This window comes from Entelurus aequoreus, linkage group LG26 (assembly GCF_033978785.1).
Source record: "Entelurus aequoreus isolate RoL-2023_Sb linkage group LG26, RoL_Eaeq_v1.1, whole genome shotgun sequence".
Lineage (NCBI taxonomy): Eukaryota > Metazoa > Chordata > Actinopteri > Syngnathiformes > Syngnathidae > Entelurus > Entelurus aequoreus.
This window is the reverse complement of record NC_084756.1, coordinates 18,095,964-18,119,231: the sequence shown is the minus strand read 5'-3', so window position 1 is coordinate 18,119,231 and position 23,268 is coordinate 18,095,964. Positions and strand designations below refer to the sequence as shown.

Here is a 23,268-nt window from a genome sequence, read left to right as displayed (position 1 = left end):
TAATTTGACTTTTCAAAAGACAAACACCATCAAATTAAGGTGTTTTCATGGGTTGTAGAATGCTTATTTTGAAATTAATTATTTGATAAATCAGACTAATTTAGTGCATGGAAACGTAGTCAATGTCATGCGTGGCTTGAACCTATCCCATCTAACTTCGAGGGAGACGTGGCGTAACTCCTGGACTGTTTGCAGCCAATCGGTCCAAATGAATAAAGCAAGAAAGTTCCAGTAGCAATGAAACCGTGCATGTCAGAGAAGAGTTGTAAAGCAAAAGCCAAGGCTTTATGTATTGTTTCAATTAGTTTTGTTATCGGTTTAATTAAAGCTACTCTGAAGACATGCCTGATTCTAAATAACCTTTCCAGCAAGAAAGTGGGTTTTAAGTAATTAAGTTCCTCAGGAGGTCTGAGGAGACTGTTCTTAACATTCACAGAAGTTGCTTCTACATTTGTTGGCAAGGTATTGCTGACAACTTCAGGCATTCAATGAAAGTTTTGTGTGCAATAACCATTTATATAAAGGTCATCCATTTGAAAAAAATATACTGTAATAACTATTTTATTTTAAATGTGTTGAATCCACACATAAAAAAAGACTTGTTGAAGCACTTAACACAGGGGGCATGAGAATGTACGACTCATCACGTGTGGTCTGCAGATAGGGCATCAATTAAAGAGGCCGGAGAGAGACAAGGATGCAGAGTGTTGTTGTGCGTGAGAGGAGGACCTTGGCTTTGCCCTTGTTGATGTAAGCAAAACTGCAGCAGCCAAATGGTTGAAATCTAAACCCATCCCTGAGGTTCCCTGACTGCCAGCCTTTGACACCCTGCCGCTTTTATGTGTGAAAGCAATATCTGACGACGCACAATGCATTTCAATATTTAAACAGAAGTTAATGGCCACAAAGCCCTGTGACCTTGTTTACCTTTTCTGAAAAGTCTATTATTCACACTGAGAAGCTGTTACAAGCAGACCTCAACAGCCTAGGGTCAACTTTAAAGGTCCCACATCATGCTATTTTTCACAAAGGTTAGCAACACTAGCGTAGCTATGCGAGCTACAGCAACATCTCGCTAGGTAAGCCTATTGGCTAAAGAAAAATAAAATTATCAAACTTACAGCTATCACGTTTGTATCTGACTGACAGGTAGTGGCAGAGGCTTAATAATATAATGTATAGCAAAGTCTACTGTTTTTTGTATACTGTAATAATAAACTGAATTACTAATAACATAAACATAACTAAAGAGAATTGTTTGTTTTGCAAAATGTGACTTCTTCCCGAAAGTAAAAAACTTTGGTGGTCAACCAAGCCAAGATGACTGTTGTGCAGCAAACAGAGTGCAAACTATCGGAGACTGCAAAGGGCCTAGATCTTACCATTAAAACCAGATACAGGCAAATAATCTAATTATGCAATAGAATAGATCCCAATACTTTATGACAAAATGATTTGTCGTGTGATATCAAGGATTATCTGTCGGTAGGGTTCCCACACATATCAAACTATCTTGTGCTCTAGGCGTCATTCAACACTACAAAACAGTTGAAAGCTTGGAAAAGCATGGAGGCCTACAACTTATTTGTGTGTGGCTGGGTCAAGAAAATTGGTATCAAGACTCTCCCGGATAAATATGCATTGTTAATGCTCGGGTAAGGTCGCATTGCATGATTTAACTTTGCGTCTACAGCCATGTACGTTGCCTTGTTGCTGTTGCATGCAGCATTTACCAGTATGCATGTTCTTTCCCGTCTATATCAAAATATAACTATAGATGTCAAAATTGTGTATGTACTGAAAGCTTAATTTATGCTTGCTGCCTTTGGTAAAAGCTTAACTCTTTTAAGTTTGCTTTCTTTTATTTAGACTTGCCAAGTTGGTGCTTTAAAAAAAACTTGTAGCAAAAATCCAGATAATTTTTAAATGGAAAATACTTAATGTTAAAAGTATATCAAACACCCCTTTAACGAAGTAATCACTGCAAACTTGTGCATTCTTCAGCTCTGCTTCCTTGGACTGGAATGTGTGCCACTTTTCTTGTCATTTATTGTAAAATATTGTACTCTTCCACCCTTCTTGATTACCTCTTAAGGAACCCTGAAAAAACGTTTATCTTTTTGGTGATTTGAATGGTTTGTACAGCCCAAAACAATGCAAGCATGGATAAAGCGGACATGTCTTTTTCTCCTTAACCGGTTTGTCAGTTTGTAATTTGAACTAACAGAACTGGAGTGAATCATGACCGAATTTTCAACTCTTGACCAGGCTCACAGACGTTTAGATGGTAGGAAATGTTCAAGCCTTGTCAAATGGACAGCCCGTACGAGTACTCGTTATAATTGCCCTGGTTGTTTTTAAGTTAATATTATCGCTGCCAGTTACGGTTACTGCCAGTAATCACATACACACAAACACAATACAACAAAGAATGGCTCACCAAATGCCACAGGAAAAATAGATTTGTGTGACTATACAGTGACTATTTTTCTGTAGATAATGATCTACTATTGCATTACTGACATAGAATATACAGCTTAAAGGTCTTGATGTCTGTCTGGTTGTTTTCAGTACTGACTGACTGTGGCATTTATTGATGTTTTGCGTTAGCATACAACATATATGATGTCAAATTAAAACATTGCATACTATTCTGCAAGGAGGTTATTTTTGTTGTTGTTATTCTGTGTCTCTGACCATTCAGGTATCTCAGAACTAAATTAAGTGTATGCAGCAATGTTAGTGGAATGTATGCAAATCACCTTACATCATATTCTGATACTTATACATGATTCTTTATATAGTATGAATATTCGCACACTTTACTATTCAAATTAATTCATGAGGTCAGAAATGCTTTCACATCAAAGTAAAGGTGCAGGGCAAGATGAATATTTGTCGCCCTGCATGAGAGGTATGAATGAGAAATACACAGACTTCAAAGGCTTCAATGTGCTCTGAGGGAGAAGGCGGCATGAAAACACTAAACATGAGGGCATCTGTGCCATCAATATGTTTATTTTTATACAAGTGTACAGCATTTGTTTGCATAAACCTGTGTGTGAATCTTGTGAGATTATGCTATGTACTGTAACCGTACAATTCAGCACATTTCAGCAGCCTTTTAAATCACATCTACTCAAGGGACAATACTATCAAGATTAAAATTAGAAATATTTTAGAGTAGTCGGTGTAGAGCTTTTATAGCAGTATAAATTTATTGTCCACTGAAAATGAGTTAACACACAGCCATTAGTGTCTACATATGGGAATACAAATAAGCACACCTGTGTGACGTGGGAATATTTAGTCTGAGTATTATCTTGGACTACATTAATCCTCTTGGACATGGAATTCACCAGAACTGCAAAGGTTGTTGGAATACTTGTAAAATGCTCAACAATACATGTTGGAATGATTTATTCCTCCCCCAAAAAAACGCAAATTATGAATGCCTGCACCACACATGTTGCCCAACAGCGCCACCTCCAGAGGTTAAAAAATTATTGATTATCCAATGCATCGCGATTAGAACATGGACGATTATTCGATCCATTATTTATGTATGTTGAATAATATAATGCGGACAGCTCTAAAATGCGGTATTATTGTGAATGTTCTGTAAACGTTTGGTTTTAACTAACCATGGGAGAACCATTAGCTAACATTCTGTGTTAGCTGGGTTAGCCTGGAGAGGAAAAGCTATGATGGGCAGAGCGCTTAACTGGCGTGAATGTGAAGTAGTGAAACAAGAAAAGAATAAATACTTTGTACACTTCAACAGAAGGCTAATAGGAACCACGTTACAGCAGAAAGTAACCAGCCAAAAACAGGAAATTGGCCAGTAGATTAATAAGTCAGGAAAGACGAAAATAACAATACAGTCCGGCCCCCGGTCAGTAGATAGACGACACACGTCTTTGAGCCGCTCGTTTAAGGCAACTGGGTCCAACATGCCTGAACATTTTGTGGTTTTAGAAGGCAAATACATTTAATTAAGGATGCCTGCTCGCCAAGTACGCACTTTTATTTATTGTTTCCGCTTAGCAGGCTACTACAGCTCAAACGCATCTAGTACACACATATATACGGTATATCCACACATATATATGTAGCCTTGTAGACATGTTATTAATATGATTACTAATTGAATGTAATACATGTAGAATATATATTTCATTTGTGATATATTAAAAATATATAATATAATAATTATAGAGGTGTAAATAATGGATTTATAATCGAATCGTAGCCCTTGAATCAGGATATGATAGGATAGACTTTATTTATCCCACAATGGGGAAATTATGTGGTTGCAGTGCATATAGAAAAAGTCCACAAAAAATAAAGCAAAAAAACAAATTGAATCGTGAGGTGCAGAAGATTCCCACCTCTATCCAGTACCATGCTCGATAATAGGCAAGACACAATCTTGCTACTCATTTGTGTTGCCAGCTATTTAGACAATAAAGGAGTGGTTGTGCGGTGAATCGTTTTCAGTGGACATTAAATATATATTCCAATAAACTGTACACTACTTGAAAGTATATGCAAGTCATATTTACAGTCTGAGTAGATATACTGAAACCGACATACTCCCTTTTCTGCACTACTGTCGCCAATTGTGTATTTAAGGGGAGCTGGTGTGTGCGTGTTATTGTGAGTGTAAATGTGTGCGTGTGTGTGTTACTGTTTGAACCAACCTGGCCTTGGTAAGCATATGTCTGCCATTTGAAATGCACAGAGTCTGCTGAGCTGGCGGGTGGCACCTGGTGATGGCAAGAGGTGGACCGCTGCACCCTGACTGTGTCACTGCACTCATCAAAGTTGCTCTTCCACACCATCACCTAGAGTTCAATGCATCGTTGGTCACAGTAACTTACATATATCAATGGTTACTATGAAACATTTAAATTGGCTAAATCAGACCTGTTCATCAGAACCCCCTGAAGCAAAGTATTCTCCGGTTCTGGAAAAGGCCACACTATTTACAGGACCCTGCAGAGAAATAGAGAGGCAATCACATCGCATCTTCAAGACACCTCAAGACATTTTTACTGCAAACTACTTCCCCAGCATGGGGGCCTAAGAAAGAAAGCAGAGATGCAGAGGAAGGGGCAGAGTCAAACGTTGGTCAGTGCCAACAATGATCTCTGTAGACGTGAGTGGAATGAACAGGCCGGTTTGTGTGAGGAATGGTTTCCCAGAAGCACCTGAGAGAAACAGACACTGTCACCGTGGCAACGCAACAACCTGACAGACAGTATGTTCTGTTTCTGCTCTGACTAATGCCTGCTGCCAGGCTGGCACTTGCCATGACTAGACATACACACACACATGCTGTACATTACCATAGCTTTAGGTTGGTTGTGTTATGATTTGCGCATTTTCAGCTTTTTACTCCAATCATCCACCCATTAGAAATGAAAATAATGGCCCACACTAAAGGTCTTCTGTCAACACACTCAACCCCGATGACCTTTTTCAAGCTCTGGCATATTTTAGGGATTGGGCAGCCTGGAAAAAAATGCATGTACAGGACAGCCAATGTGTGGCTAATTTGCAAGTATGTAGTAAGTAAAGTATGCTGTACCCTGTAACTAGAGAAAACATTTTTGGTTGAAAAAAAGTGTTAAACACAGCGCTGTCATCAGTATCTAATTTATTACTGTGCAAGGAGGACAATAGCTGCATTTTAAATAATATTAATAGTCAGCATCCAGCAAAATAGCTGCACATTCCAGCCAATTTTTTCGATATTTGTTTATTTTTAAAATGCAATTTGTAGTTGAATCACTGTAATGTGCTGAGTGTCAACATGCTGTCAGCATACATGCTATATAGTTGTATTTAATTTATTTGCTGATTTTATGCTAAAAACTCATTCTCGTTACTTTCACTCCTTGTATCTTGTAAATTAAATAAAGTTGCCTGGGATGGATATGGACATATTTAAGCAGTTCAATTTGTATTATTAGATCCAAAGTTGGAAAAAAAGACTAAAAAGTACATACATTTTGAGAAAGTTAAAAGGGCCCTATTATACAAAACCACCCTTTCCTATCTATTGGTACCTGCTGGTGTGTATTTGGTACAGGCGTGCCCAACATTTTTTCCACTGATGTCCGCACACTGAAAAATTAAAGCATGCGGGGGCCATTTTGATATTTTTCATTTTCAAAACCAATACAACATATATTGTAGCCATTAGGGCTTCCTTCAGTTTTGGTAAATGTTAAAAGGTCCCGGGGACCTAAAAGGGTCTCTTTCATTAAAGTGTTAAAAGTGATATATATTTTTTTTTTTTTACTTTCAACGCTTAAATATTTATAGAACAACTTTAGATCTATCTGTTGACATAAAGTTTAAATTCTATGTTTTATGCCTTTTTGTCAAAACCGCCTGTAATAGATTTGGCTATTTTTTTAAAGACAGTTCCAAAATAAAAAACTGCCTACATGGCAACTTTGTTATTAGATTAGTAACACATCAAAATGTTCTCGTTACATTACACCTGTTTGCTCTTTTACTCCACGTTTTAATGCTTTTTGTGTAATCAATTACACATTATTTTTCAAATGTGTCGCGGGCCTTTAAAAATAAAAGGTCCCTAAGCCCCACTTTGGACACCCCTGATTTGGAAGCTGGATAGGTCCCGAAAATTTTAAATCAAATCGTTGAGGCATTGAGGAAATATTTATAAAACAATCTTAGCTTCTTTCATACTTCCAGGAAACAAGCTATCTGTCATTTTCCCTATTGGTGCCGTCAGCAGATTATCCATACAATGTAGAGATTTACCCAAAGTGCTTTGCGCGGGTCCACCATTGTGATCCACATTGTAATTAATAAGCTCCTCTTTTTCGCTATGATCTTGTTTTGGGGCTGACTAGCTTGCACATGCATCCTCCGCTGTTGCCATTTCTAATACAAAGTAGCATATAGTTCAAACTTAATTTGTCAGTAGACTACATATGGAAGCACTAAAAACTACAACAATGACAGGGAGAAGACGCTGTCAAAGTGGAGGCACGTAACTAAAACAGACCACAAAACGGCGCATCCTGGAGATACTGTCAGAAAGCAGCTTGAATATGGTCTGTAAAACATAATCTATATAAAGTTTTGACCAAATTGTGCTCTACATAACATGTACTCCACAATTAAGTCAATAGTTCTTTAAATGTAGAAATAAAATCATAATAAAGCTACTTTAAAACAAGCAAATGGCACAGATTCGGAGGAATGGCCCACAAGTTCTATGTCTTGAGGGGCCTTTGAATTTAGAGGTTTCACTGTAGTCTGAAGGCTCCCAGCTCCAACAGACTGCAGTCGTTGCTGAGCCAAAAAGAACAATGACACAAATGGCGAGTGTGCATGAGATGACAAATTCATAGGTGTCAGGAGAGAGAACCAAACAAAGCAAGGACTCATGACAAGTGAGCTAGCACATATAACACTAAAATGTGCAAGATGGGATTTCACTGGTTGTTAGACCTCATACCAGTCCAGTCTGGCCAAATAAAATGTGAGAACATCAGACATTGAAGGAAACAGGCAGCAGTTGGACAAACGGAAGGACCAGAAACAAAGAAGGAAGAAGAACAGGAGGTGGAGAGGATCTGTATGAACAGAGGAAGAACACGTTCTGTTTCTGAGATGAGTCATTATGAGTGGGCTGTTTGCCTGGCAAGTACTAAAATAAACTGTATACACATACACACAAAAAGAAGTAAATGAACACAAATTCTGTACTGTCTTCAGCAAAACAAAGTTGTAGAAGGTCATCAAAAAGCTGACACAATGAGTAAAAGTAGGACCATGGCTACATTCCAACACAAACCTGTTGAACAACTAGTGTTACATTATTGAGTCACTTTTTACATCCAGGCCAAAAAATATTAATGCACCAGCCGAATGTTGAATTAAACTTGAGTTATCTGGTGAATAGGTACCTTCAAACAATGGATTGAGCTATTTGAGGGGTTGCGTACAGAGACCACACAAAAATAGTGAAAAAACTCAAGTAATTGAGACGCCCATTAAAAAAAAAAAGTCTACTTTTGAGATTTTGGACCTAGATTATGCTGGTGCATCAAGATGTCACTGTACGCTGTACACTGACTTCCTCTCGCTCAAAACACCCTCCTATCACTTGTAAAAAATAATAAAAGTGATTGCTGTGATTAAGGGTGCACGTTTAACATTTTAACCTATCATTTTTAGGCTGATATTAGGAATTATGACACCACACCGATTATTTAAATAACATTAATATACAGTACAGGCCAAAAGTTTGGACACACTTTCTCATTCACAACACAACTGATGGTCCCAACCCCATTGATAAAGCAAAACATTCCACTAATCAACCCTGATAAGGCACACCTGTGAAGTGAAAACCATTTCAGGTGACTACCTCTTGAAGCTCATCGAGAGAAGTATAAGAGTGTGCAAAGCAGTAATCAGAGCAAAGGGTGGCTATTTTGAAGAAACTTGAATATAAAACATGTTTTTAGTTATTTCACCTATTTTTGTTAAGTACATAACTCCACATGTGTTCATTCAGTTTTGATGCCTTCAGTGACAATCTACAATGTAAATAGTCATGAAAATATAGAAAACGCATTGAATGAGAAGGTGTGTCCAAACTTTTGGCCTGTACTGTAGGTCTGATAACTGATACTTTTTATTTATTTAATAATAAGTATTTTTGGCTTAGTGTGAGTAAATCAAGCACAACTTTGCTCTAACGTGCATGCTGCATAGGTGTGATCGGCCAAGGACAAAAATGTAAGATAATATACGGCACCCCTTACCAAGATGCCCTCAGACCCCCGCAAACATATGCTCCGTAAATGATAAGAATATAATGGAAGATTTCGTCAAGCATTTTTGTTGTCTCCTGTGGTAATTTTACGTACAGGGATTTTGGGGAGTGGGGGTGCCAGAAACATGTTCAACTTTATGCTTTAATCATTTAAAATGTGTTGTTTTGCACGAAAACATACATTATTGGACAATGTATTTCCCATTAATACGTTTTAGTACAAAACATTCATCAAATCAATTTCCGATTTGATTATCCATTTTCTACCACTAGTCCCTCTATAAAAGCATAAATATGTTTGACAATAATAGAAAAAAGTTTGAATATTGTTTGTAATGGGGGCCCGAGGGCCTCAAAATTAAATTCAGCTTAGGGCCCCAATTTAGCCTGGGACAGCCCTGACACAGTGACATATTTGGTCTGGTACAAAGATAGGCGGAATGGGTTGAACCTTAAACCAACATTATTTATAATATTAAAAATGTTTCAAGGTAATTTACTTTCTATGAAGTTTACAAAAACTTAATTGAAAAAATTATTGCATTACACTTCAAGACTTCTAATAACTGAGACTCCAGCTGACACAATTCACACTTCAATATATAGTTCTGGTTAACATTTAGAACAGCGAACTTACTGCTTAGCAATAATCAACCTGGCTTGCAGTGTTTTCATTACTTTGCCAGCCCAGAATCGTTTTACATTGTTAATGGCACCATGAAAATAATAATTAATGGAATACATAATTACCTGCATTAAAAAAACAAAAGACAGTATGGACTTTTTCTACCTGCAAGGGCGTAAGAATAGGTTTAACATAAAAACCAGACAAATTCGTAAATAGTTTGAGCATAAAATTGTCATAAATTAACTACAACACAAAACATCCACAAAATGCTGTCATATAGTTAGATCTTTAAAAAAACAACTTTCTGACAGAAAAAAACTAAAATTCTTGGAAAAACTAATTGTTCACTCTTTAATGTCAATTTAAAACGTAAAGCATTTTATTCTATGAAAATAAAGTCTAATAAACAAGCATTGTTCTCCTACAAGAACACCATGAGGATCAGTGCAACAGTTTGGCTAACAAACATAAATAGAAGTGATGCCTCTCACGTCTAATACTAGGGTTGTATGGTGTATCAGTATTATAGAGTACCCTAGTACCTAATGAATTAAAAAAGGTACTATACTCTCTTAGAAAAAAAGTGTTACTTTTTTCAAACGCATGCTGCCATGCGGCAGTGACCATGCTGAGCTGAGGCAAAAGGTTGAGTGAGTCAACACGCACACACAGAGCGTATACAAGCAGAAACAGGGCGGAGAGGAAGAATGGCAAAATAGAGGTATTTTGGCTTCAAAACTAAGGATAAAGGTGACGTTTTAAATATGCAAGATTTAGACCTGCACAAGGAGTTTCAAGAGCGACAGGTAATGTAGTTAACCAGCTCCCGTTGTTCACATATGGATACATAGATGTGCAGACAGCTAGTTGGCTTGTTGCCAATTATTAGCGGAGTGAAAAACACCCACATAGCGTAAACTAATGCAAGTAAAATGACTGAACTTTGTAACAAATTCCCACAATTTGATTTGTTTTATCTTTAACAATGCGTGATTTACTTGCTACATGTCTTGTCTGTATAGTTTTAGCCATAATATAGTTTTTAATATTTATTAATTATTGTATTTGTCAAAAAGCACAGGCCAAGAGTGGAAACCATAAATCATGATGCATTTAATACAATGTCAATAAATATTTCTATTCTATTCTAACCTAATCCTACAAACCTCGTTTCCATATGAGTTGGGAAATTGTGTAACATGTAAATATAAACGGAATACAAAGATTTGCAAATCATTTTCAACCCATATTCAGTTGAATATGCTACAAAGACAACATATTTGATGTTCAAACTGATAAACTTTTTTTTTTTTTGCAAATAATCATTAACTTTAGAATTTGATGCCAGCAACACGTGACAAAGAAGTTGGGACCTTTATCAACAACATCCAGAAACGCCGTCGGCTTCGCTGGGCCTGAGCTCATCTAAGATGGACTGATACAAAGTGGAAAAGTGTTCTGTGGTCTGACGAGTCCACATTTCAAATTATTTTTGGAAACTGTGGACGTCGTGTCCTCTGGACCAAAGAGGAAAAGAACCATCCGGATTGTTATAGGCGCAAAGTTGAAAAGCCAGCATTTGTGATGGCATGGGGGTGTATTAGTGCCCAAGACATGGGTAACTTACACATCTGTGAAGGCGCCATTAATGCTGAAAGGTACATACAGGTTTTGGAGCAACATATGTTGCCATCCAAGCAACGTTACCATGGACGCCCCTGCTTATTTCAGCAAGACAATGCTAAGCCACGTGTTACATCAACGTGGCTTCATAGTAAAAGAGTGCAGGTACTAGACTGGCCTGCCTGTAGTCCAGACCTGTCTCCCATTGAAAATGTGTGGCGCATTATGAAGCCTAAAATACCACAACGGAGACCCCCAGACTGTTAAACAACTTACGGTAAGCTGTACATCAAGCAAGAATTGGAAAGAATTCCACCTGAGATGCTTAAAAAATGTGTCTCCCCAGTTCCCAAACGTTTACTGAGTGTTGTTAAAAGGAAAGGCCATGTAACACAGTGTTGAACATGCCCTTTCCCAACTACTTTGGCACGTGTTGCAGCCATGAAATTCTAAGTTAATTATTATTTGCAAAAAAAAATCAAGTTTATGTGTTTGAACATCAAATATCTCGTCTTTTGTCAGGCATTCAATTAAATATGGGTTGAAAAGGATTTGCAAATCATTGTATTCCGTTTATATTTACATCTAACACTATTTCCCAACTCATATGGAAACGGGGTTTGTAGATTATGGCAGGCTTTATGTAATATATTAAACTGTAAATTACTCTTTAAGTGCATTAAGAAAAGCCCAGTGTGTTTAATGACTTTTATTTTTAATTCTAATCTTATAAAATTGTCTTTAGGTGCAATAAGAAACTTATTTTTAATGTATCAATATTTTCTGTTAAAATTAAGTCAATAGTGACATTATAGTGGTCCCCTTTATTTCAAAAAGTATCAAAATATTGGTTTTGGGACGACCCTATCTAATACACAATCTTAGTCCTTCACCAATAATTCAGCATGCTGTCTATTAATAGCCTACATTCATCGGGAAAAAAAATCACAACCTGAGCTCACAGTGCAAATAACCTTGGCGTCGATTGTGTGCCATTCTTCACGGTTTCAGAGAAAGACTTTTGGGGTGCTATTTGCACCAAATGTTCTGCAAACATCGCACAAGGAGCAAAAAAAAAAAATTGAGCTTCTAAATAATAATTATATTACAAAAGATATAAATCAGTTATCAATTTTCTGTCTAGAGAGGCAGGAAGTTGTTGGTATTGGTGTCGGCTTGAAAAAAACTAATTGTGCATCCCTCGTTACAATTATTAGATTGGATTCGACTCCAGAACCCTCCCTGTCTTTCCTCAATCGTCGTTGTTAGCTAGCGATAAAGGAAGCTAACAAGCCAAATGTATAGAAGCACAAACAAGGTTTATGCCCTATGTATGCCTCACAGACTTATAAACATACCGGTATTTTAAATGACAACATGTATATGTACTCAACATTACTGAATGATCATAAAAGATGATCAATAGAACAGAGGGAGTCGGGGTGAAAGTCTAGCCTTTAGCCTGGTCATCAGGCTGGCGCTAGAACTGCCAATTCCATCTTCCTAGGCAGCTGGTCGTGCTACGCAGCTCAGGTGTGTTGCTGCTTGCTCGCCAGAGAAGGTAAGATGTTATAATGCTGCTTCACTGCTTGCGTAATGTAATTTCAGTAGCAACTTGTGTTGACCTCACTGTATGTTTTGAGGCCTGACTGTAAGAAAGTTGAATGTAGAACGTAACATAGGACATGTATGCTGTACTGTTCGCTGTATTTTATGCTTTATTATCACATATTTATACATTTTTACAGAGTTAGGATGAATGTGATGTCTTTTTGTGGTAAAAAAACAAACTGCATATTGTTGTTGAGGATAAGCACAATTGGGGAGTTTTTCCACAAATAAATAATTATTTTAACTAAACAGCTCTGAAATTGCATGAACATGAGTGTCGAATCGCATATATGCTACGGTATGCGATATTCAATTGTTTTGTTGTTGTGCTTTTTACCTTTTTGCATTGTTCTGAAAGTATTTAAAAAATATCTAGCATATTCTACATCTATCCTAAGCAGTCTTTTGCTACTTTGTGTCATTTGCAGCAAAAACATTCCGTTCTTATCACCAACATTTGGCCAGACTCTGAATAATTTCAGACTTACCTACACAGTATATTTGTGTGTTGTACCTGGTGTCCGTGAAGTGTGAACAACAGTTTTCCCTCAACAAGGTCCAGTATCTTGGTTGTCGAATCATTGGACCCAGTGAGGAGGAAATTACCAGACGGATGAAAAGACAAGCTGTTCATCACACCACTGTGGACTGGAGAACACACATACACACACACAATAAATCATTATGATGAACTGTATAAGAAACATAAATGTAGCACGTATTGTAAAACTTCAAACAACATTTACAATAAGAGCAGTATAAAGACTACACAATAAGTTTTACTTTTCATGCGTATCCTTCAACACAACACAAGACCGTTATTTTATGTACTCCATTGTAGCTTTTGACAAACTCATTGTGCACATTTCATACATTAAGGCAGGGGTCACCAACCTTTTTGAAACCAAGGGCTACTTCTTGGGTACTGATTAATGCGAAGGGCTACCAGTTAGATACACACTTAAATAAATTGCCAGAAGTAGCCAATTTGCTCAATTTACCTTTAACTCTGTTATTATTAATAATTAATGATATTTATCTTTGTGGAAACACTGATCATCTTAATGATTTCTCACAATAAATATATATAGAAACCGATAAATATCAATATGCAACACTTTATTTTTATATTTTCTCTAAGTGCACATTTTTCAAATTGAACATTTTCAAATGATTACTTCTAAGACAGTCTTGTGAAATCACAATATCCCATTTTAACTAGCTAGCCACTAACATTTTTTAACAAATCATGAATTACTTTGCACCATGTTTGTACAAATAATAACTCATGTAAAATACAAAAGTAAACTCTCACATTTTTAAATCATGTCACACTTTGAAATGGACACCAAATCTGTTATCTGTTTCTTTGTTAGTTAGTGGGAAGCCTGGCATTGCATGCTGTTAACTAGTGTGTTGTACTCTGGTGTGTAACTTGACACTGCAACTCTGAGTGAGTCTTACAGATGTGCATCAGTGAGGCGTGTTCTGTGTTTGTTCTTGATGAAGTTCATGTCAGAAAAGGCTGATTCACAAAGATAAGATTTTTCCTCATTGTTTGCGGAACCTTCTTAATCTTTTGGACATATTTTCACAGCAATCTGGCCTTAAGCTTAATTATGATAAATGTAAAATGTTAAGGATCGGAAATCTAAAGGGAACGTCCTTTCGAATGGAATGCAAAGTGCCTGTTTTGTGGACAGATGGACCAGTTAACATACTTGGTGTTGTTGTCCCAGAAAATCTGGAAGATCTAGGCTCAGTAAATTATGATAATCGACTAAGAAAGCTGGACAAAATTATGCAATTATGGAAAGGGAAATCCCTAACCTTGTATGGTAAAATGTCTATTGCCAACTCGTTAATTATTCCTCAATTTATTTATTTGTTTTTGTCATTACCAGCTCCATCACAAAACTTTTTTAAGATTTATGAGCGGAGTGTCTTCGATTTTGTCTGGAACGGCAAACCAGAAAAGATTAAAAGAAAGGTTTTGTACAAAGAGTATGAATATGGGGGCCTGAAACTTCTCAACCTTGAAGCTATGTGTCTGTCTTTAAAAGCCTCAATTGTTCCAAAGATGTATTTAAACATTGAGTGGTACACAAATGTCCTGTTGGACAAAAAACATGTACTGTATCAAAATAAATTGTATCCTTTTTTACAAGTGATCCCCTCCCAGAGAGTCTGCTGGGAAACATAAAGGAAACAATCCACTCATAGTGGTGTTTTCAATTTTATGTGCCAGAAAAAAGAGACGATATTTTGCAGCAGTTAATATGGATGAACTCTAATATTGTAATAGATGGAAAGCCTTTCTTTTGGAAAAATATGTTTGAAAGAGGAATCATTTTTGTCAATGATATCATCAATGAGAATGGTAAAATTATGAAGTATGATGAATTTAGAGCTATGTATGGTGATGCTTGCTCAAGCTTTTCATTTTATCAACTAACTGGAGTAATTGGGAAAAGATGGAAACAAATAATTAATTATGGAACTACTAAATTATTAGTTTGTAAACCTCTAATAAGAAATTCTAGTTGGCAAAAAGGAACTAAAATAAATAGAAAAATATATAATTTTTATTTAATAAAGAAATCTCTGAAGGCTGCCTCATACAACACAAATGGAAAATGGGAGGACTTTTTTGACTGCCCGTTGCCATGGGATGCCATATTCAAACTAATCTATAAAACCACTATCGATGTGCAAAATCGTTATTTTCAAATTAAAATTATTTATAACTTCTTACCCACAGGGAAAATGTTAAAATTATGGAATATGACAGAGTCAGATGATTGCCGATTTTGTTGTCAGGAGCCTGAATCCACCCTGCATTTGTTTTTGTATTGTCATATTGTGTCTTTGTTTTGGGTGGAAGTTGAAAAAATGTGTTTAAGGATTGGTTTGTTTATGAAGCTTAATGTGGTTTCTGTTATTTTAGGAGAGTTACCGGTAATTGACAATCATGATTTAGTCAATTTAATTATAGTACTCAGTAAAATGTTTATTTTTAAGGCCAAAAACAGATATTCACTTAGTATTACTTTCTTTAAAACATTTATTCAGTATTTTCTAACTTTAGAAAGTTACATGGTTGAAAACGATAATGATGCCAAAAAACATTAAAAAAAAGATGAGAAGTCCTCAAAGGCTTATTTTGAAAGTATAATTATGTTTATAGATTATATGATATCTGTTGTTGTGTTCCCTAATTTGAGTGACCTGGACATAATCTGGACTGTACATAAATGCTTATTTTGAAAATGTAATTTTGTTTATAAATTATATGCAATCTGTTGTGTTCCCTAATTTCTTTCTGTGTACATGAATGAAGGTGTGTGTTGCTGAGTCCAACTTGGACATTATCTGGACTGGGCCTGGTTTAAAAAACCCTTTAAACAAATCTAATTTCATTGGCAACCTGGTCTGTTGAAGATAAGGCCCTTTTTTAAAAAATAAAATAAAATAAGATAAATAAATAAAAAACATTTTCTTGGATAAAAAAGAAAGTAAAACAATATAAAAATAATTACATAAAAAATAGTAATTAATGAAAATGTTAGTGGACCAGCAGCCTATACAATCATGTGTGCTTCAGGGACTGTGTCCCTTGCAGATGTGTTGTCTATGTTGTGGGAACCAGAATATTGGTAGCAGAAAGAAATAACCCCTTTTGTGTGAGTGGGTGTGGATGAGTGTGCATGGGGGAGGTTGTTTGGGTTGATGCACTGATTGAAAGTGTATCTTGTGTTTTTTCTATGTAGATTAAATATTTTTATTTTTTTTTTAATTTTTTTTTTTTTACATTTTTTTTTTTTTTTTTTTTTTTTAGAACAGGCCCGCGGGCGACTCATCTGGTCCTTACGGGCGACCTGGTGCCTGCGGGCACCGCGTTGGTGACTCCTGGTCTATGTTGTGGGAACCAGAATATTGGTAGCAGAAAGAAATAACCCCTTTTGTGTGAGTGGGTGTGGATGAGTGTGCATGGGGGAGGTTGTTTGGGTTGATGCACTGATTGAAAGTGTATCTTGTGTTTTTACTATGTAGATTTAATTTTTTTTTTTTTTTTTTTTTTTAAATTGTTTTTTTTTTTAATTGTTTTTTTTTTTTTTTTTTTAGAACAGGCCCGCGGGCGACTCATCTGGTCCTTACGGGCGACCTGGTGCCCGCGGGCAACGCGTTGGTGACCCCTGCATTAAGGCATGCAGTAAGTGGATTCTGGGAGCACTGCAGAAGTGAACCAAGGGCGCTCTCTGCTGGTTGGAATGATATAATACATGTCTAGACAGAAGAGAAGAGTGGTGTCTAGTAATGTCTACAACACTAACATCTCTCAGTACGATGCAGTAGTTATACACCACAAAGAAAAAGATAAAGTTACATGAATATTTTGACAATAAATATTATCATCTTCACCCTACAGAGTTAACTTATTCTGGCCGCTTTTACTCTTTACTTGGATCTAGCGCTTTCGGTTACTACCTGAAGCTGGTGACCATATCTGAGGGTAGAAAGGTAAATTTACCAGTAGATCGAGGGCTTTGCCTTGTGGCTCAGCTCTCTCTTTACCATGAAGGCACAATACAGCGAACACATTGCTGCAGATGCTTTGCAGATTCATCTGTCCATCGGACCCTCCTGCCTTGTGAATAAGACCCTGACATACTTTAACTCCTTCACCTGGGAGAAACACCTTGCTCCCAACCCCAAGGTTTCAAACTAACCATTTTACAGCTGCGAACAATGGTCTCAGATTTAAAAGTGCTCAGTCTCATCCCAGAAGCTTCACACTCAGCTGTGCCACCACAGTAAACACTGGAGATCACAGTTTGACAAAGTCATCAGGACCACATCATCTGCAAATAGCAAAGATGTGATCCTAAGGCCCCTAAAGTCGACACCCTCAATTCCTTGGCTGCGCCTAGAAATTGTGTTCATAAAAATTATGAACAGAACTGGCGACAAAAAGCAGCCATGGCAGAGGCCAACATTCAAAGTTAACAAATTCGACTTAATACTGACAATGTGAACCAGGCTCTTGTTTCGATTGTACAAGTACAGTAGTGTGCCACAAATCCATTACTCCCAGAACACCCTTCACGTGATACTGCAAGGGACACGGTCAAATAATTTTTCCCAGTGCACAAAGCATGTGCACCATATCCAATGTTCCAGGACCAGGATGAGAACCACATTGCACCTCCTGTAGCCAAGGTTAAATTAACAGTAGTACCATTCTTTCTAACACTCTGGGAAAAAAAACTTTCCCAGGGAAGCTGCTCAGGCTGGGGAGTGTGATCCACATGTAGTTGGAACACACTCTTGGGCCACGCTTTTTGAAAATAATTTAGCGACGAAAGTAAGTGTAAGCAGTGGATAACTATTGTTCATTATTAGCTCAAATCACAGCTAAGATCTTTTTAGGATTGCTAACTAAAACAAGTAAGAGTATAAATATTTTGGTATGGAAATAAACGACACCATAAATATGAACTACTCTTAACTGACCTGAAAAAGGCTCTGATTGTTTTTGTAAAGAGGTGTACCTACCTTGATAATGTTGGAGCATCTTCAGGGATCTGATGTCCCACAACTTGACTGAGTTGTCAGTGCTCGCTGCAGCCACACATGTTCCACTGGGATGAAAATCCACATGGTTTGCATAACTGGAGAAACGCAGGAAAACACACATACATTAAAGTTACGCTTTACTTATGCAAGTTCTTCGAAAAATTTTAAGAAAAGGTGCTCACCCTGCATGTTCATAAAAAGAGTGAATGCATTCCCTACTGTTTTTGTCCCACAATTTAATAGTTTTATCGTCACTCGAAGAGATGATCAAGCGATTGTCTGGAGAAAACCTGCAACAGAGAGTCAATGTCATTTAAAGGGGTCCTATCCTGCTCATTTTAGAGGCTTTTACAATTCTAATAATGGTGTTTCTTTGAATAAAATACTTGGTTAAATGTGCCTCCTTGATGTTTTGGTGTTGTCATAAACTATCCAGTCTACATGTGATTTGTGGACTTGGAGAAGGCATTCGACCGTGTCCCTCGGGAAGTCCTGTGGGGAGTGCTCAGAGAGTATGGGGTATCGGACTGTCTGATTGTGGCGGTCCGCTCCCTGTATGATCAGTGTCAGAGCTTGGTCTGCATTGCCGGCAGTAAGTCGGACACGTTTCCGGTGAGGGTTGGACTCCGCCAAGGCTGCCCTTTGTCACTGATTCTGTTCATAACTTTTATGGACAGAATTTCTAGGCGCAGTCAAGGCGTTGAGGGGATCCGGTTTGGTGGCTGCAGGATTAGGTCTCTGCTTTTTGCAGATGATGTGGTCCTGATGGCTTCATCTGGCCAGGATCTTCAGCTCTCACTGGATCGGTTTGCAGCTGAGTGTGAAGCGACTGGGATGAGAATCAGCACCTCCAAGTCAGAGTCCATGGTTCTCGCCCGGAAAAGGGTGGAGTGCCATCTCCGGGACCCTGCCCCAAGTGGAGGAGTTCAAGTACCTCGGAGTCTTGTTCACGAGTGAGGGAAGAGTGGATCGTGAGATCGACAGGCGGATTGGTGCGGCGTCTTCAGTAATGCGGACGCTGTATCGAAGAAGGAGCTGAGCCGGAAGGCAAAGCTCTCAATTTACCGGTTGATCTACGTTCCCATCCTCACCTATGGTCATGAGCTTTGGGTTATGACCGAAAGGACAAGATCACGGGTACAAGCGGCCGAAATGAGTTTCCTCCGCCGGGTGGCGGGGCTCTCCCTTAGAGATAGGGTGAGAAGCTCTGTCATCCGAGGAGGCCACGTTGGGAAGACTATGTCTCCCGGCTGGCCTGGGAACGCCTCGGGATCCCCCGGGAAGAGCTGGACGAAGTGGCTGGGGAGAGGGAAGTCTGGGCTTCTCTGCTTAGGCTGTTGCCCCCGTGACCCGGCCTCGGATAAGCGGAAGAAGATGGATGGATGGATGGTTAAACTATCTGCTTGCTGAGAGGCTTCATGTACTTTTTGGTCATTTTTATGAAAGGTTCCATGAATAAAACTGCATGTGCCCCTCTAAATTTAATTGGACCTGTACCTGTACATGCACAATGACAATAAAGATCATTCATTCATTCATACACCAAAACAAAGGTTAACATAAGCCTAATGCTAATCAAGGACCAACTGTAAAAACACTAGTCAGAGGTCTCATTAGGCAGGAGTATTTTGCTATTTTTGACAATCTAGGCCAAAAACACTAGTCAACAATTACATAACTGACAGTGTGCTGGTCAAATATCCTATATCTGTCCCCATTCTGCTTTTTAGGAGCCTTCTGCAAAAATACTAGTTTAGGATCCTCTATATGACAGTATTTTACTGTTTTAGGAGTACTAGTAATAGTCAAAGATTTAATCAAAAACAAAAATCACTTTGCTGATTTAAGGACTTAATAAAAATGCAAGTCAAAGATCCTATAAATGACAGCAGAGACCCTCTATGACATGATTCTGCTGTTTTAAGTGAAGTGAATTATATTTATATAGCGCTTTACATAGTGAAACCCATGATCCAAGTTACAATTAAACCAGTGTGGGTGGCACTGAGCGCAGGTGGGTGAGGTAACGGCCAACCGAGCCACGCCGCCCCGTTTCAGGAACTTGCTGCAAAAATAGGAGTCAAATATCCAGGATCACTCTGCTGTTCTTAAGAAACCAAACCCAAAAAATATATTCCATACTGAAAGCATTTTGCTATTCATGGGAACCGGCTGCAAAGCAATCTACAGTAAGTGCGTGTCTCATACCTGGCACAGCGGACCCAGTTGATGTGCTGGTTGAGAGAGAAGAGGAACTTTTGCCGGTGCAAGGTCCAAACTTTGACCGTCTTGTCATCGGACGCCGTCACCAAAGACTGGCCGTCGCTGGAAAAGTTGACGCTTCGCACCGTGGCAGTGTGAGCCTTGAATACGGTTGATTCAGCCTTCCTGTACACACACACACACACACAAATATGTTTCTTGTTGTGTTTATTAATGGCTGGTACTGAAAGATAATTCATAAATTCATCCATGTCTTTAAACATACATGTTGGGCACCCAAAGGCGTACAGTCTTGTCTCTGGAACTGGAGGCTACGAGGTGACCCGAGGGAGAAAATTGGACCGACGTGACAGCGTCTTTATGGCCGTTAAAACGATATGCGCGCCTTTGAGGTTTCATGTTCCAGATCATCACACAGCAGTCCGTTGAGCTTGTTGCTAAAGGAAAATGGAGCAGAGGTGAATAGAGTAAATATCCAAACACTTTATAATGAAAAAAGAGAGCCGTTACCAATCTGCTTCATGTTGCTGCTGAAGTCCACACCAGTCACGGTGTCCTTGTGGCCCTTAAAGTTTCGTTCGAGTGTCGGATCAGGCTGTGTGGAAAGACATTCAATTAACACAGAGTAAAGTCAAATGATGAATTATGTGCGATATTCATAAGTATGATATCGATATACATATATATTTATACTCATTAAGATAGATAATAATTAACTTATGAACAATTGGTTGCTAGGAGCTCTGCAAAAACGTTTTGCTTGATGGGGACCATGTCTTGTTTTCAAACCAATCATAATCAAATTGTATACTAAAGGAGTGTACTAAATTTCATGGTGATTCACCAAAACACACTAAAAATACAGTGGATTGTTTTGTAGTGCTTGTTGAGCTGTTTGAGAAGTTTTAAACTAAACTAGCTGTTTGAACCTTGTTCAAAGCAAAAATCTTCGTAATAAAAAAATATAACAAGAACAGCACGGAACAGGATAGTAAAAACCATTAGTGGTTTAAGAGAATATATATATATTTTTAAATCACATGAATTTTTAAACCCCTTCCAAAATGTTATTTTTTTCACAATTACTAATGATATTGAATATAAAAGTGCTTGTCCCCCGAGAAATTAATCTGGCATTTGTGGTTGTCGTTTACTATCTGCATGCAGCGCATACATTCAGAAGCAACTAACAATGTGCAGTGATGTTGTTGCCACAATGGGCTAAACATTCAATAACACAGGCTACATAGTAGGGGTGCGTGTTTGGACAAATATTTCATTATTTTGTGTACAGGGGTTTGAAGATAGCATTACCCCTCACAAACAAACACAATACAATCATGTGAAAATATTAAGACACCCCATGGACCTTCTTGCATTGCCTAAATTTTAAACAATCAGTCTAAGCATCAATTTGATTGCAGCCTGAAGCTCACAACATATTGCATATTTTCTCATAACCGTGTATACACATGGTATCCAATGCAGTAGCTGTATTTAAAATCTGTCATTATAACCTGATGCAGAACTGCACTTGTTATAATACATCTATACCACTTCATTAGGGTCACAGCTGAGTTAGAGCCTATGCCAGCTTTTTGAGATTTGTGAGGATGCCGGAATACCCGCAAAAACCTACACACACAGTGGAAGAACTTGTAATGTCCACACATTCACACACACGTTTCAATAGAGATTATTATCCAGACCTCATTCACAACAGTGTTTTTTAAGAACAAACTCATAATCTGTTTATGCAATCAAAGTTGCTCAAACTTGATGATCTTGTTAAACATCAATAGTCTTGTATAAAGCATTTAACAAATTATTGCCGCCTAATCTACAACGTTTTTTTATAACAAGTGCAGGCTCATAACTTGAGAGGCTTTGGATATTTCTCATTGCCGAGAGCTCAAACCACACGTAAATGTTTTTTGTGTCTGTATGCGAAGTAAAACTATGGAACAAACTGGACTTACAACACAAGCAATGCCAAACTATTAATCGATTTAAACTATTATACAAACATCGGGTCTGGTTCAAATATAGAGATGAGGGTCTTTAATTTGACCTGCTGTTGTACTCTGTCTCATAGTGTTAACATGTGCTCAATGTTTCCTTACCATTGTTGCTATGCTGTCTATTACCATTGTTGCTATGTTGTCTATTACCATTGTTGGTATATTCATTCTTCCTACATTGTTGATAAAAATTATTGTTACAGTGTAATAATTATTGTTACCTGTGGTAATGTCACTATGATACAACCTTTGTATTATAATCCTTAAACAAAGTAACAGTGAAACTCAATGTATTAATAATCACTGAATGGAGAACTGGGGGTGGGATTAAATAAATTATCTTCTTCCCACTCCCTTTCAGGCAAAACTGGACCATCATGCTTACATACTGTACATTACTGTTTGCATCATATTAATTTAAATTATGTGTTGTCTACCTTGTACTTTTTATGACATTGACTGAAATAAATGAATAAATGAAGAAAAAAAAGACCTCTAGAGACAATGACTGGCATGCTTACTTAGTGGTACGACACTGTGTGCATTTCATCATCTTGACTAAATAAGGTTGGTAAGCAATATATCAAGACACCCATTAGCATATATGCATGCACATTAACACCACTGCGAATTTTATTTTAAATCTATAAAACAATTGCAAGCTTTGTAGAGGCAAATCACTGATTTGGTTCCTACTGTTCTGGCCCAATGAGAATGTCAAGTGCTCTATTATGTACCCGCCTGGAGGCGCTGTT

General features: G+C 37.7%; 1 protein-coding gene across 1 annotated transcript in view; it reads right to left on the bottom strand.

Annotated features, from left to right (window-relative positions):
* Window positions 1–23,268, bottom strand: part of LOC133643549 (POC1 centriolar protein homolog A-like) — a 55,242-nt gene that overhangs the window by 24,094 nt on the left and 7,880 nt on the right. The window contains exons 2-9 of the mRNA XM_062038186.1: window positions 21,003–21,087; window positions 20,758–20,929; window positions 20,478–20,657; window positions 18,452–18,559; window positions 18,249–18,364; window positions 13,207–13,340; window positions 4,930–4,998; window positions 4,704–4,847 (exon numbers count right to left, since the gene is read on the bottom strand). Of these exons, the coding sequence (XP_061894170.1) occupies window positions 4,704–4,847; window positions 4,930–4,998; window positions 13,207–13,340; window positions 18,249–18,364; window positions 18,452–18,559; window positions 20,478–20,657; window positions 20,758–20,929; window positions 21,003–21,087 (1,008 nt within the window). The remainder of the gene's footprint in view (window positions 1–4,703; window positions 4,848–4,929; window positions 4,999–13,206; window positions 13,341–18,248; window positions 18,365–18,451; window positions 18,560–20,477; window positions 20,658–20,757; window positions 20,930–21,002; window positions 21,088–23,268) is intronic.